The sequence below is a fragment of the Bos javanicus genome, chromosome 1, assembly GCF_032452875.1.
Source record: "Bos javanicus breed banteng chromosome 1, ARS-OSU_banteng_1.0, whole genome shotgun sequence".
In the NCBI taxonomy this organism is placed as follows: Eukaryota; Metazoa; Chordata; class Mammalia; order Artiodactyla; family Bovidae; genus Bos; species Bos javanicus.
In genome coordinates, this window is record NC_083868.1 from 133,961,505 (window position 1) to 133,976,491 (window position 14,987).

The 14,987-nt window shown below is 47.7% G+C and overlaps 1 protein-coding gene across 1 annotated transcript in view; it reads right to left on the bottom strand.

The window, feature by feature from the left end:
- Positions 1–402: 402 nt before the first annotated feature.
- The window catches only part of EPHB1 (EPH receptor B1), a 466,953-nt gene continuing 452,368 nt past the window's right edge, over positions 403–14,987 (bottom strand). Inside the window, exons 13-16 of the mRNA XM_061420965.1 lie at positions 14,274–14,423; positions 7,167–7,360; positions 5,178–5,333; positions 403–1,840 (exon numbers count right to left, since the gene is read on the bottom strand). Of these exons, the coding sequence (XP_061276949.1) occupies positions 1,732–1,840; positions 5,178–5,333; positions 7,167–7,360; positions 14,274–14,423 (609 nt within the window). The 3' untranslated portion in view covers positions 403–1,731. The remainder of the gene's footprint in view (positions 1,841–5,177; positions 5,334–7,166; positions 7,361–14,273; positions 14,424–14,987) is intronic.

Below are 14,987 nucleotides of genomic sequence, written 5' to 3' on the forward strand. Positions count from 1 at the left end.
CACCAACTGCATGTTCACAGACCCCACAAGGAAGGGCCTGGATTAGTCTTCAGTGGCTTTCACAAAATTCACTTGGATGTGAAATCCTTGAATGCAGTGTGTAAACTGAGCTGAGGGCAGAGTCTGTGTTGCTGGTTATTATTTACGTTAATTTGCCCGTGACTTCTTGTGCTGTATATTGGAGGCTTTGGAGCCTCCTGTTTATTTGGCTCTATTTTGGGGTCACATCAGTGAGAATGATTCTCACACATTCTGCTTCTTGGGTGTTGTGGGGTCTGGGATGTTCCTCCCACCCCTTATTAGGGGAAGAAAGGTAGTTATTAAGGATTCTCCCATACCATGGGGAGGGACCCGCTGGCGTCTGGGAATACACACTCTGACACCATTCTATGTAAACCCGGACATGCTTCTGCTCAGTTTAATTAGACAGATAAAATTAGCAAGGAGATTAAGGTAAAAGGAGAAATTAAAAATATTTAAATGTTAGGTGGAATTTACAAAAGTGAATTGAACAATGAGGTACAGGAAGGAATGCAGAGAAACACAGACACATCTGAAACGTTCCTCGGATGCCACACAGCTCAAGCCAGTCCCCAGACGAGGGGAAGAAGAATTCTCTTCCTCACCTTCTTGAATTAGGTTCGGGGGATGTGGAAGAACATTCTCCAGAAACACCTTCCTTCTCCTTCTCTTCAGATGTCACCAAGAATAACGAATCAGTCAGTATCATTCTTGAATGGCCCACACTGCATCCAATTCAAACCACTCACCTGTTTCCTGTCTGAATTTGCAAGCTTTCCGGAGATTTTTCCCCTTTTCATTCTATTTTTCTCCCTACTCTCTCTCCCCACTGAGCCAACAGGCCAATGGGACCAATCAGAAAACCAGACCGACAACATGCTCCAGCCCCTGTGGATTTTCCAGGGGCAAAGACTTCCCAGCTCTTTCTTGTTTGCATCTGTTACGAACAAGCAGTTACCTGATAACACAGACATACATAGGCGTGCCTTTGCACACGGAAACAGGTTTTTTTTTTTTTTTTTCCAATTTGTGGTTTCTTTTTCCTTTTTGCAGAAAATGCAAACAAAAGAAAAACAAGGTTTTCAATTGAAGGTACATCTCTTCTTCAATATGAAGACATTAATTGAATTGGTTGGATCCCCCATGCAGTGGTCAGCAAGGTCCTTTGGCAACTGACAGAACATCTGGAGTCTCAGGAGCTGGGGTTTGTTTGAAGAAACTTCCCTACACGAGTCATGAGCAAAGGGAGATGGATGTGCGGGGAGGGAGAGGGCTCGTGGGGAGGAGGACAAAAGGAGAAAAGAAAAGAACGTCATTGGTGAGGAAGAAAATGGGAAATTACTTCTGTTTCTTCCCTCGACCTCCTTCCCTTTCTTCTTGCCAGTGGATGACTCCAGCCCACCCAGGGTGCGAGCTGAGTTCACTCTTGGGGTCTTTGACGCTTATTGTTTTGTCTTCACTTCCACTGAACATCACCTTTATGTATTTTTATCATTACATATTTGGTTCCCCACGGCACCTTAAACGTGCATCAGTCACTGAGAAATGAAGGTTGCCTATTAGGAATAGGTCCAGCTTATTCTTCATTATGAGAACGCATTTCTCAGGTGAGAAGCCAGTCTCTCCAGAACATTCCACAGTGGTCAACCTCTGGTTCCCCTTGAGCCTAGTCCTTTTCCTTCCTCTCCTCCCCACAGAAAACAAGAGTTGTCATGCCATTGCCGTTGGTGACTGACTCATCTGGACCCTCATAGACAGAATGCTGTTCAGGATCTTCTTCTGATGACCTGCCAGGGTGACCCCTATTCTCAGGAGGTCTCTAGGAGGGAAAAAGCCACAAAGAAGGGACATTAGTGCTTTCCAATGGTCAGAACTCATCACAGAAGGTAAGCTTCTAATAATAGTGGGGTAGGCAAGAAAAGATGTTTAGAATCCAATATGCCCAAGTTTATCTGAGGCTGACAAACATCTAACTCAATATTCCCTTTCTCAATCTCAATTTCTCCATGCAGTGGCCCCAGCTTCCAATGCCCCCTCCAGCTTAGAAGACCCTGAAAGTGCTGTGCATTCTTCTTCACCTGCAGGTTCTGGAGCAGCCTTTTCATTGTGTCCATGACCCTAGGCGGACTAGAACTTTCCTCTGCTATTTTTTTTTTTTTTTTAACACTCCAAGCACAGACTGTATGGGGCTTTGGTTATTCTGTGAGGTTTCTGCCTACATTAGTGATCGCCCATTGTGATTGAAAAGATGTAGGGCTTGCCTAGTTTTCTGATGTTTTCCCCTGAGTTTCCATTTTCTGCTTCTGTTAGAATTTTAATGTCATGAATTTTTAAGAAGGGTGACCTCAAAATAACTTTCAAATATCTGCCCAAGCAGGAATCCAAGGAAGATGTTTAGGATAGGGATTTGGACTGGATTTGTCTATGAACTGTGAGTCTTAATATGAACAAGTTCATGGCTTATATTTGACTTTGTGGAGACCCATGCATCTTCCTTTAGTTAATAATATTACATTATTTGAGTGCTTCCCTCGTGCCACATACTAATTCATTTATACCCATGGAAGCATTTCATAAAAACTGCCAAACCACTCAGAGTCGATGATAATAATTTACCAGCAATCATTTCTCACCTGTGTCCTGCGGGTAGACAATAGACAAGTGCCTTATATATACTATTCCACTTACCTCTCACCACAAACCAATGAGGTGGGTACTATTATTATTTGCACATTTATAGACGAGGCAAGCAGGGCTCAAAGAAGTTAAGTAACATGTTTGAGATCACACAGCAGGTAAGCAGTGGTGGAGCTGGGCTTCAAACTCAGGACGGCCTGGCTCTCAGTTACCCTGCACGGCTGCTCTCAGAATTCTTCTAATGTCCTGACTGTACTCCCTGAAGACCCCCCTGCCCCAGCAGAGCAGATGGCTCTGAGCACTGTATGTGAGACTCATGGGGAGGCCCCTGTGCTGGCTTCCCGTCTACACCTGGGCCTCCCAACCCCTCCTTTCAGCTGGTGGTCAGCCTCCCTTGGGTTGCAGCTGGCCTAGATTGTCAAATTGTCCACATCTTTCAGCAAATACTTTTGAGAGGTATCCTTGAATTCTGAATTCACAAATTGTCCTGCAATCTACTTTATTTAGTTACACATGTTCTTTTTCCGCCTTTTATCACTCAAGAGGCAAAGGAAACTGCTCCAATAGTGTGTGGACATGTTTTACTTTTAACTAAATCCCTTAATTTTCAGTTTCACTTTCCTTTTAATTTTCCCCTAGCTCTTTATCATGTGGCTATTCCCAGACTGAAGGAATGAGTCCACTTGATTCCTTAGGCTTGTGGAGGATCAGGTGATGCGAGTCCCCATACTCATCCCATGACAGTGGGAAATCAGATACAGTCCTGCGTTCATGGAAACTCGCTCCACTTCTAAACCCAAGCATCCTTTTTAGCTCTGTACGATGGGGAAGCTGGTTTTCCACTGGGAAGGGTTTATTTTTCATTTTTGGTGTCTGATGATAATTCATGATGGCAAGGGCTTTTTAAGGCATCCTGGAAATTGAACTCAAGTGTGAAAAAATGAATTCTGGTGTTTAGTGGACCCAAGGCTAGAGTGACATCCAAGCCATTTCCCAAGAGAAAGTGGAGGTTCCATCATTTCTGGAGGGAATAAACCTGAGAGATATGAAGCTGGACTCTAGGAAAATTGATTGCAGACTAGGAGGCTACGACAGAAGGCTGAGGGTCAATAAGCTGTCCCCCTGGCACCCAACTGCTAGAGTTGGAAGACCCCCACCTCTCCCCAGGGACTCAGTAACTGGCCCACCCCAGGATGGAATCCCAGCCCAGAGCACTGTGTCTGAAACAGCACAGGTTTCAGTAAGTGTTTGTCCATTACCTGGCAGACTGACCAGGGGAAACATGTGTCACAGGCCACCAACCCCAGCTGCAGCTGGGCAGCTGGTCAGGTCCCTGCTGGGGTGCGTGTGTATGCATGTGTGTTCAGAAGTTGACTCTTAGCCACTGTAATCCAGATGCAGTTTGAGTCAATGCACATTAGAATTACCTAGGGAGTTTTAACATCCGGATGCCCAGGTCTCACCATGTCCCAAATCAATCAGAAGATCTGGGTGTAGGAATCAGGCATCAGTAGTTAAAAGGATCTCAGGAGAATCAGTGTATGTGCAGCAAAGTACAGCCCCGTGTGTCCCCAGTCGGATAGGCGGGAGCATACGGAGCCAGCAGTCAGGAAAGCAGGCTTCAGTTCCCGCTTCGTCACTCCTGACAGCCCAGTCTCCAGGTACTAACACCATCGCCTTTCTGAATCTCTGAATGGAAGGGGTAGAACTAGACACAGATTTCCCAAACTGCAGGTCCACAAAACCCTGCCTTCTGAAATACAGTTCCATGGTATTTAATAATTTTCCATGGGCTTCTGTATCTCAGGATTTTTCATGGCCTTTACAGTGCTAATATGTGAAGTGAATCTCCAGGAGAGTGATAAAGTACTCAGTACTTCCTAAATTTATTTGACCATGGGACCTTTTTTCCAAGGAGAACCTATTAACATTTCCCAGAACGGGTGCTGCTCAGAACATTCTTGGGAAAATGATGGACTGCACGGGTCTTTAAGACCCTTTCTGGCTCTCATCTTATTTGAATAATTTTAGTTTGTGTATTCCTCCACACTCCTGTGGGGGCTGCAGTTGGAAAATAATTTGTGGGGGCTGGAAACGTCTGCTTATTTATAAGCGCTATCTAAGGATGAAGACAGGCTCCGGGCACATAGGCGACTGCTGCTGAATCAGTGCTCTGCCTCTTCCTGCTCTGATGTTTAAAGTGTTGGCTGGCTGTGTTCTTTCCATCTGGTTGCTCTCTTTGATGGGCTGAGTTTAAAAACTTAAACAGAGGAGAGGCTCTCGGTGATTAGGCAAATGACATATGGCAGTGGTTTGGAGGAACTCTCATTTGGGACCTGGAATAAATCTCAGCCTCCCCACTTCACCCCTACATCATTCCCAGGCTCTTCCCTGCCAGGCCTGGTTCTATCCCGAGATGGGGCTCTGAGGATGAGGCCAGACCCACATCATGAGAGACAGCAGCGAGGGAGCCTTGACCTTCACCCTCAGGCAGGACAGAGACGATGCCCACCACTTACTCTGATGTCATCTGGGTGACCAGCTGGAGGGACGTGAAGCCAGCAGTGAGGAAGCTGTCCCTGTACTGGACCATCTTGATGGCACTGAGCCAGTCATCCACGGTGGTGAAGGCTGTGAAGTCTGGGATGGAGCGGTCAAGTAGGGGCTGGGAAGGCCTGCGAGACAGACAGAGGGGAGCAGTGACCCTACAGCTGCAGGGGGTCATGGGCAGACCACACTCTGGGCGGACGGTGGACTTCATGGCGGTTTGGCACCCCTGGTGGGATAAGGATTATGGAGGAAACCGGGGCTGACCCTTCCTTCTCTACACAGTTCTGAGCTGGCACAGCTCCTCAAGGCCAGGTGGCCCATCCCCCTGTCCCTGGGCTCTGTCCCATGCCAGTCAGCCCAGACCAGCAGACTGACACAGCGTGGAGTCTGAAGGGAAGAGAAGGATCCCACTCCTTTGTAAACTGAAATCTAAGAGCTTCACCAACCAAAGATATGGTTCTTTTACAAATATATGAAGTTCACTGCAGCCTCCACAATGTCAGCAACATTCTTTCCTCCTTGTTCCGTCCTCCACTGACTGAAAGAAATGCAATAGAGCAGCCTACCGCTGACCTTCTCTCGCATACTCTCAGAGCAGACCCCCAGGTACCACCCCCAGAAATCAAGGTGCCGTCTTCACATCACCCTCACCTTCAGCATCCACACCCAACCCTTCACCAAGTCATAAAGATTTGACTTTCAAAACCTCTCAAGCTCACTTGCTTCTTTCTACACAATTAGCCTGATTCAAGACGCTGTCTCTATGGTTATTGCCATGTCTTCCTATCAAGTCTGTCTTCATGCTCCCCTCAACATCAGGTCCACACTAGCCTGCACTCTTTTAAAAAGGTAGATGTGATCATGACAGGAACCCCCATCCCTTACCCCTGATCCATGTCAAACTTGACCCACTTCAGTGAGTAATCATTGCTATGAAAACTCAGAGGCCTTAGCAGGGCCTAAAGGCTCTAAGCATCTGGCCCTTGCCTGTCTTCCCAGCCTCAGTCCCCACCTGGTCTCCTCACAAACAGCACTCTCAACACGCTGGCCCTGTCCTTCCCATGCTTGGGCCTCTGCACAGGCTGGAACCCTGACCTTCTGCTCCCACCTCACTTTCACTCAGCTACTGCATCCTTGCCCTTCAGCTCTCAACTGAAATAACAGGCATCAGGGTCGCCTCCCTCACGCAAGACCAAGGTGTATGCTCTCCAAGTATCACACACTTCCCTGCCACACTGGCCAGCAAAGTATCAATTGGAGTATCTTTGGGCAACCATCTGATTCATGTGTACTGCTCCTAAATGATTCTGAGCTCCGTGGGTGGGGGGTGGGGGGGGGACATGTCTATGTTGTTCATTCTATACAGCCAGCAAGGTCACAGCAGTTAGCACATAAGCACCCAATACACTCTGGTCCAAAGGATGAATTAAAAAACAAGTTAACACTGCAAATGTAGATGAGTGATGTATAGCTGACAGTTGCTGACAGTAGCTGACAGCTCTGTGCATTTGCTAGTAACAAATCCAATTGCTCTAAATTTCTGTCCCATAGCTGTCAGGTTGGCCAAAGTTCCAAGTCTGAAGCTCCCCCGGCCTCATACACTGAAAGGTGTCCTCTGGAAACCTAATTGCCCAGAAGTGGGGTCTCATATCAGTTAGATAAGATAAGCCTAATTATTACAGAGCCCGTGCCCAGTCTATCTGAGGCCAACGGACATAGAGAGCCAGACAGGTATTCGATCATCTGTCTACAGCCCATGCTGGGGACAGGGACTATTTCAGAAAGGTAGAGGGGAAAAAGGAAGGGAAGAGTCTTGGAACTTCTTCCATCTGTGGATAAGCTCAGCCGCCTCTCCCTTGCTCTCAGTGGATTGAAGGCTAGCAGCCTTGCTCAGGGCTCTTCCCAACTATGAGACCCCACCCCCACCCCTAGGCACCACCTTGCTCGACTGGACTCACACGGCGGTGATGGTAGCCACAGTCTTGAGACTTGCCGGGTTCCGGATCATCTTGTCCAGGGTGTTGACGATCTCTGCAAAGCGGGGCCGGCTGTTACGGTCCTTCTGCCAACAGTCCAGCATGAGCTGGTGCAGAGCAGCTGGGCAGTCCATGGGAGGGGGCAGCCGGTAGTCCTGCTCGATGGCATTGATGACCTGCAGAGACACACATAAGAACAGGTATGACTGCTGATGAGTCACTAGCCAGTCATTCACAAATTAGCCCCTGAGGGTGGAGCCTCCTTGCCCCAGGTCCTCATTCTGTGCCGCTATACCTCTCACTATAACAGACTTTATGGGCACTTGGCTTCTGCCCCTCGACTATGAGTTCCCAGAAAGCAGGGCCTGCATCCTGTTGTGTCTTTGTGTCCCCAGCTACCGGGATAGGGCCTGACATTTACTAGATGGCTATGAAATGTTTGCTAAAGAACGGTTGGAGCTTCTCCTTTGAGAGGATACCAGGCCCAATCTTGCCTTCCTGGCAGCTGGTGGGACCAGGGCAGATGAAACAATGGCACATGGAAATGCAGTGAACCCACTATTTGCAAACGACACCCACCAGAGCCCACTGTGGGCCTCATCCTTCTACTGCTATGGGAAAAGAAAGGGAGAGAGGGGATCAGAATGTGATGGAGAACCTACTTCATGCCAGGGACCCATTAGATGCTTTAGACTATCTGCCTTAATCTTTATGAGGCAGCGACAGGAATTCGATAGAAGATAATTTAGTTAAACAAACTGGTTCAGTACAATGACAATGGTAAAAATAACAAGGTGATCCAACATAAATATCTTCAATCAAGTTTTGTTAATTTTCATAGATTCCAGGGGATAATTTTGTAGAGATTTTAGGATCTGTAAGCACCCTTTACTTCTCAGTTTCCAATTCATTTAAATTAATTATGCCTGCTCTCTGCTTTTGGAAATGATAAAAATAATTACAAGCGACCCAGTGCTAAACATACAAATTTATTATGGCACACTCATAGCACAATGCAAGGAATGGAATACAATGCAGGCCTTAAGATGTTGCAAAAATGTACCTATTGAAATGGAAATATACTCCCATTATTATATTAGGCAAAAGAGCAGGCTGTCTAAGTGCAGGTATGGTATAATCTTACTTTTGTAGAAAAACAAGAATCAAAACAAAACAAAACTAATAATTACACACATACATAGAAAAGCCCTTAGAAGCGTCTATACGATAGAGCTAAGGGTGGTTGCCCCTGGGCGGGTAGAAATGTGAATGCCCTCGTGTTTGTCTTTTTGTTTCTTTATATGTTTATACCCTATAATAATTAGGCATTGATTTTACATTAACACAAACAGTTAAAGACCTTTAACAACATAAGAAATAATTTGGAGCTCAGGAATTTTCAGGTGTTTTTGCTTCTACTTTAAAATATGTCAGATTCATTTCAACTGATTATTCTTTTTTTTTTTTTTTACTTTGTAAATTGGTCAGAAAGTGAATATTCTTGATTATTTTATACTGTTACAAATTCTATGCATGGTATTCAGGGCATGAGGGGGAATGAGATAATATAATAACCTGAAGTCATTAGAGATAATCAAGGTGTATTATTACTTCTATTCAATGTGGCAAAAAAAAAAAAAACACCCACAATATTTCAGAAAAACAAGCACACAAACCATACCAATATGATCACTTTATAAAAAACCAGCTACTGTGGACGTGCACTTTTGAATAATATGATATACCACCAACAAGTGTTTATCTCGGCCAGACTGTTGTCAATCAGACTACCTATTACCCTCTCAGGAGTCCATTTTAGCCCTATTTTCCCCACGAGGAAATGAACATGCAATCAGGGGGAGTTATTTACCTGAGGGCACGCAGCTAGTGAGAGACAGGGCTGGGAAAAGAGATATCTAAGTTCAAGTTCTGAACACCTTGAAGCCTACTCTTTCAGACTCCGTGGGATTGCCACAGTGATCTCAGCCTGGAGAACAGTTCTTGGAGCTGTTTGATGTCTTCACGGTAGGAAATGGGGATATACAGCTAAAGCAAGTAACCCAAGAAGGTGAGTAACGAGGCATCCTTTCTAGCTCCTTCCAGACAGCCAGGTGGAGGGGCCCAGTCACAGAGTTCCCACTCAGCATGGGGACAAGTGGGATTACCCACTGAATGGCTCCACAAGCTCTGGATTGCCTAAAGACAAGCTGGTGGGGCCAGCAGGAGGGGTTTGTGTCCAGATTCAACTTCTTTGAGGGGGATGGGGCCCCTAAAGTCTTCGAATGCAAGGCAGCTCATGTTCCCCTAAACTGCTGGCCTCGTTGCTCAAATTATTTCATGGCCAGATTCTCATACACCAATGTTCCCCCCAACAAGATTCCTCTTCTGCCTGCCCAAAAGAAGAAGGAGGACTAGAGGCAGAGCCCTTCTGTGGGCACAGCTCAGAGGTGTGACCAGCTGACCCAAGCACTCCTGGCACATCATTGAGTGGCCAGAGCACTGGCATGCTCTGACTCTCCTGTCTGGAAGCTTTAGACCAGATGGCATTTAGTCGCTTTGCCCTTGTCTCCTCTACAAACCACCTCTTTAGAATCTTCGAAAGACTGTTCTGGTGTTTGATTATGTATTTCCTCTGTTTGTTTGATATGCTGACTTTCTTTTTAAGAGCACATCAAAGAGTCACTGATTCCTCCTCCCTGCAGGTCCAAAGCCCCATGCACTGTGTCGATGATGGTGTGGCATTGCCATTGAGCACATAGACCTTGGAGATCTAGGTTAAAATACTAACTCTATTTCTTATTAGCTCCAGAAACATGGGAGAGTCACTTGACTTCCTGAAACTGCACAGATGGGGGTGTCAGAAGAGCCAAGTGATACAATGAGGCAGTGTGCATTGAGCACCAAACGTTAGAGTCATGAAAAGGATCCCATCATCACGTGGAGGCTGTCACTGTGGCCATGGCTATTACAGTCTTCTGTAATAGGTCTTCTCTGCAGAAAGTGCTGCTGTTCTCTACCAGCCATAGGGAGGTTTAGGAAAATGGTGTCTGGAAAACACCAAGCAGGTAGTGGGGACTTGTTAAATGGGACCTCTCTCCCAGAGTGTCACCTTTTGTGATAGAGGAGACAGGAACCCCCTCCCCTGCTTTTGCTTACAAAATTGGACTTTATTCCATCTGCTATTTCTTCTGGACAACTTTGCTATTATTGCTTGAGTAGATAATACTTTGGGAGCAATGATGCTTCTTAAAGCTTTTCTCTCTGCTCCAAAGAAAAAATACCAAATCATTAGTTGGTATATGGGTAACATTAATCTATGATTTTACCAGTGGCTCAGTGGTAAAGAATGCACCTGCCAATGCAGGAGACCTGGGTTTGGTTCCTGGGTCAGGAAGATCCCCTGGAGAATGAAATGGCAACTCACTCCAGTATTCTTGCCTGGAAATCCCATGGACAGAGAAGCCTGGTGGGTTACAGTTCATGGGGTTGCGAAAGAGTCTGACATGACTGGGCTACTAAACAACAACATTCATCTACTTGTGTCCATCATGAAGCACTATACATTTGAAGATTTTTATTCTCTTTTTAAGGACTGGTGTTTTCTAAATACATATATGCTATGCTATGCTATACTAAGTCGCTTCAGTCGCGTCCAACTCTGTGCAACCCCATGGACGGCAGCCCACCAGGCTCCGTCGTCCCTGGGATTCTCCAGGCAAGAATACTGGAGTGGGTTGCCATTTCCTTCTCCAGTGCATGAAAAGAGAAAAGTGAAAGTGAAGTCGCTCAGTCGTGTCCGACTCTTAGCGACCCCATGGACTGCAGCCCACCAGGCTCCTCCGTCCATGGGATTTTCCAGGCAAGAGTACTGGAGTGGGGTGCCATTGCCTTCTCCAAAGTACATATAAGTTATATTCAAATTAAAACATCCTTATTTCAAAAAAGTACTTGTGATCCTCTAATGGGGCTTTGGGATCACTCCCTGTCACACCTGCCTCACTGGCAGCTGTGGAAAAAGCCAAGAGGAGGCAGGAGAATTTGGACTTACAGTCCTAACACCAGTGACTGCATCTGACTGCATCTGACTTGTGAACACAGATGTGACCCAAACCCGGGGTCAGAGGGCATCCTGCTGAGCAGACTTGAAAATCAGAGCAAGTCCTGGGCCCCTTCTGGGCTTCCCTGGTGGCTCAGACTCTAAAAAAATCCACCTGCAATGCGGGAGACCTGAGTTCTATCCTTGGGTTGGGCAGATCCCCTGGTGAAGGGGACAGCTACCCACTCCCATATTCTTGCCTGGAGAATTCCATGGATAGAGGAGCCTGGCAGGCTATAGTCCATAGCATTGCAAAGAGTCAAACAGGACTGAGTGACTTTCACTTCACTTCTGCCTGGGCCCCTTTCCTTGATCCATGACAGGATGAGATAAGTGGATGTTGAAAGACTGGTGATTGAAATGAGATCAGATGGTATTTCCAGAGAGAAGCTGATGGTGAGTGTGGCAGTGAGAACACGTCGGGAGCTGTCATGGAGCAGGCCTAACTCACTTTGAATGGTCTGCAGCGACAGGTGCAGTGGGCTGCCTTTGCTCACCTGTACCCTGCCTGGGATGGCAGGTGTGGGGTTGGGTGGGGATGAGGGGCAGGTGGTCTGGACCAGGGGCCCAGGGCTGGTGCTCCTCTTTGAAAGGAGCAGGGCCCCTCCTCCTGCCTCCTGTCCCCAGCGGGGCTCCCAACTGCCCCCAGACATGCACTTTTCATTAGTGAGTTGGGCGGTGGGCGGGCTTCCTTGACCTTCCATGTGGAGAGTGAAGTGGCGGAGCTCAGAGTAGTGGAGGATCCAGGGCAGAGGGGGTTAAGTTGAGCTCTGATGTTTCAATAAAACCGCAGCTCCTCTCCACAGACACTGCCAGTCTCATTATCTCTGTCAATCAGATCCAAGCAGTAGAACTTCCAAGTTCTCTCTCTGGCTGACAAACTCTCTGTACATGTTCAAAGAACTTCCTGGGCTCTGGAAGCCCAATTACCAGCACTCCGACTTGCCTCTGCAATTCTCTTTCTTAAAGCCTTTCAATTGTCATCTGTAAAATCCTTTACTGCCACCACCTCAGTGGTTTCTGATGTCGGGCTACAGCCGGGAGCCCCTCCTGGGTCTCTCCCAGGACGGGTCGGGAGATGCCTTCTGAATGGGCAAAAGTTACTCTATGCCTTCCACAGAGAGTAAACTGGTACTTGGGACAATGGTGAAAGGCTTTATTTTAGGGAAAAAAAAAAAAACGGAAGGAGAATAAAACTGCTCCTTTGCAGATGTTCTTATTCCCTTTGAGGCCCAGCTCAAGCATTAAATATCTGGAAACCTTCTTTACCTACCCTCAAATGTTCCCATAGCTCTATGTATCTGGTGCTGGGCTGTAAAGCCCCAAAGAATAGAGCCAGTAAGCACAATGTTTAGTCACAGTTAGCAAACTCTGAGTGTCTGTTGAGTGAATGATTTGGGATTTCTGAAAGTCTAATATCAGAAACTTCATTTGTTTTCAGCAGAGGTGAATACATTTGCTGAGAATATCCTGAATGTCAAATCTTGCCTGTCAGAGAGTTTTCAAATCCATTCCACATGTGCTGAATTGTTTTTAATCGGATTACAGTCTCTGGGCAGGGCAACATGGGTCTGCTTTTTCTGGCTAACATTTATTACTCATCTAGCTGACAGTGTAGACGGAACCAGAGTGCAGCTGATTTCATGAAAGTAGCCTCGGCATCAATTCCGACACTTACTGATTTGACACGCCACAGGAGCAGAGGCAAAGCATGGAGAATCAGAGATAATAGAGGATCTAGACACCACCCATGGTCGGCAACAGAACCTGGCTGAGGAGACAGCTTTTTCACCTGCTCTGGGCTGAAGGCACTCTACCCTCCAGAGCAGGGGCATTACTGCTAAGCACCCAGCTCCTTTTCTGTCTCATTAGACAGGTCACCACCTTTCGCAACCTTCTGAGCAACAGCCATGGCTGGAAACCTCCGACTGGACAGAGGACTGGTTGGGGGCCAACTTCTCCAGTTTACCAGTGCCTTGGGAGCCCACACCCATGACGGAAGTGCTTCTGGGGTGGCTGTTTTCCCCATCTGGACTGGGCCAGCCCTGTCTCTTCTTCCTTGGAGGTTGGGGAAGATAATAACTGCTCCCCAGTGATGGGAAGAGCAAGTGAGAACACAGGTAATGCAGATATTGCAGACTGCGATCCCCTTAGCCCCAAAGGAACTGTATATATTCAGAACACAAGAAGGAGTGGTCCCAGGGATGGGGTGGGGGGGATCCAGGTAGGCTTTTGATTGTGACCTTATCAAAGCAAATCATCCACAAAAGGTTATCCACTTTTTGGTAATTATGGAGCAAAGGATCCCATCTGGAACACCCCTAAAATGCCTCTGCTAAAAGCATCTCAGATGATGCTTCTCTTTCCTGTCTCCCTGTCCCTTGTGGGTCAGGGAGGGGTGTTGCTGACCACCCAGCTCCGTCCCCTCCCAAGACCCGTCTGGAGCTGACCAACTCTGGGACTCTTGCTCAGCACCCCCTTCACCAACAGGTGCCAGGAATAAGGGTCTTTACAATGAACTCCTCCCTTTAGAGCTGAGACACAGAAGTCGCAGACAAAAGCTGGCTCAACACAGCACATCTGTCAGAGTAGAGCAGCTGGAAGCCAGGTCCTGCCAGGCAACCAGCACTGCTCCCTCTCCATCACACACAGTGACAGAGGGCACGCAGGCAAGTGCTTGGCAGCAGGGTGCAATTCCCTGGTCAACTTTGGGCCTGATCTATTCATGATTCAGGCCATTCAGAACCAGCCCATCATCTCCTGGATTGGTCAGGGCACATTTTCAGGCTTTGGGGTCATAGGAACCATCACACCTCTGTGCTGGGCTCTTGATTAGTTCAAACATTGGTGCAAAGGAGGTCCCTGCGTCCCCTGCATCAGACACTTCACGTTCAGGACCCAAGGCCCAGTGAGAAACCAGGTGGGCCTGGCATGCCAGAGCCCTGGGACCCCTGGGGTGAGGGTAGTAGCAGCCGGGAGCAGCTGACACTTACATCTTGGTTGGACATGTCCCAGTAGGGTCTCTCTCCAAATGACATGACTTCCCACATGACAATCCCGTAGCTCCAGACGTCGCTGGCAGACGTGAACTTGCGGTAGGCGATGGCCTCTGGAGCCGTCCATCTCACGGGGATCTTGCCTCCCTGGGGGAAGGAGAAGCCTGGTCAGTCCAACCACTGGGTTCCCAGTTGAAAGTTGGTAAGAATAAACTGGGCACACACGTCCATCCTTCCACCCCTACCCCGATGTCTTGCGAACTAGGACAGCGGGGTCCCCAGGCAGAGGAATCTGCAGGGCTGGTCTCTCTCACATCACGTGTGGGCACATCGCATTGCTCCACACCAGAGGTGGTGACTGGGGCTGCGGTTGCATTCACCCCCAGTTCCCTATGTCCTGATCCTACCATCACCATGGGTGAGAGGAGCAGTGGAACTAACATAGATTCATAGGACACTGTGTGAGATCAGCTATGTGAGCCGTGACAGGCAGGTGCGGCTCTGCTGGCCTACAGTATTGTACGTACGAGTCACAACACTTGGGTCAGAAGGAAGCTAAGCAAGCAAAACAGGAAGACAGTGAAGGTGACACCTCTGGACACCCCCAACCACGAATCACCCTCTGCCCCTTGCACCCTGTGCTCCAGCCCCGGGGATTGGCTGTCCTCACTGTGCAGTCTGCAGGCAGCCCTGGCTGCACTTGGTTTACCC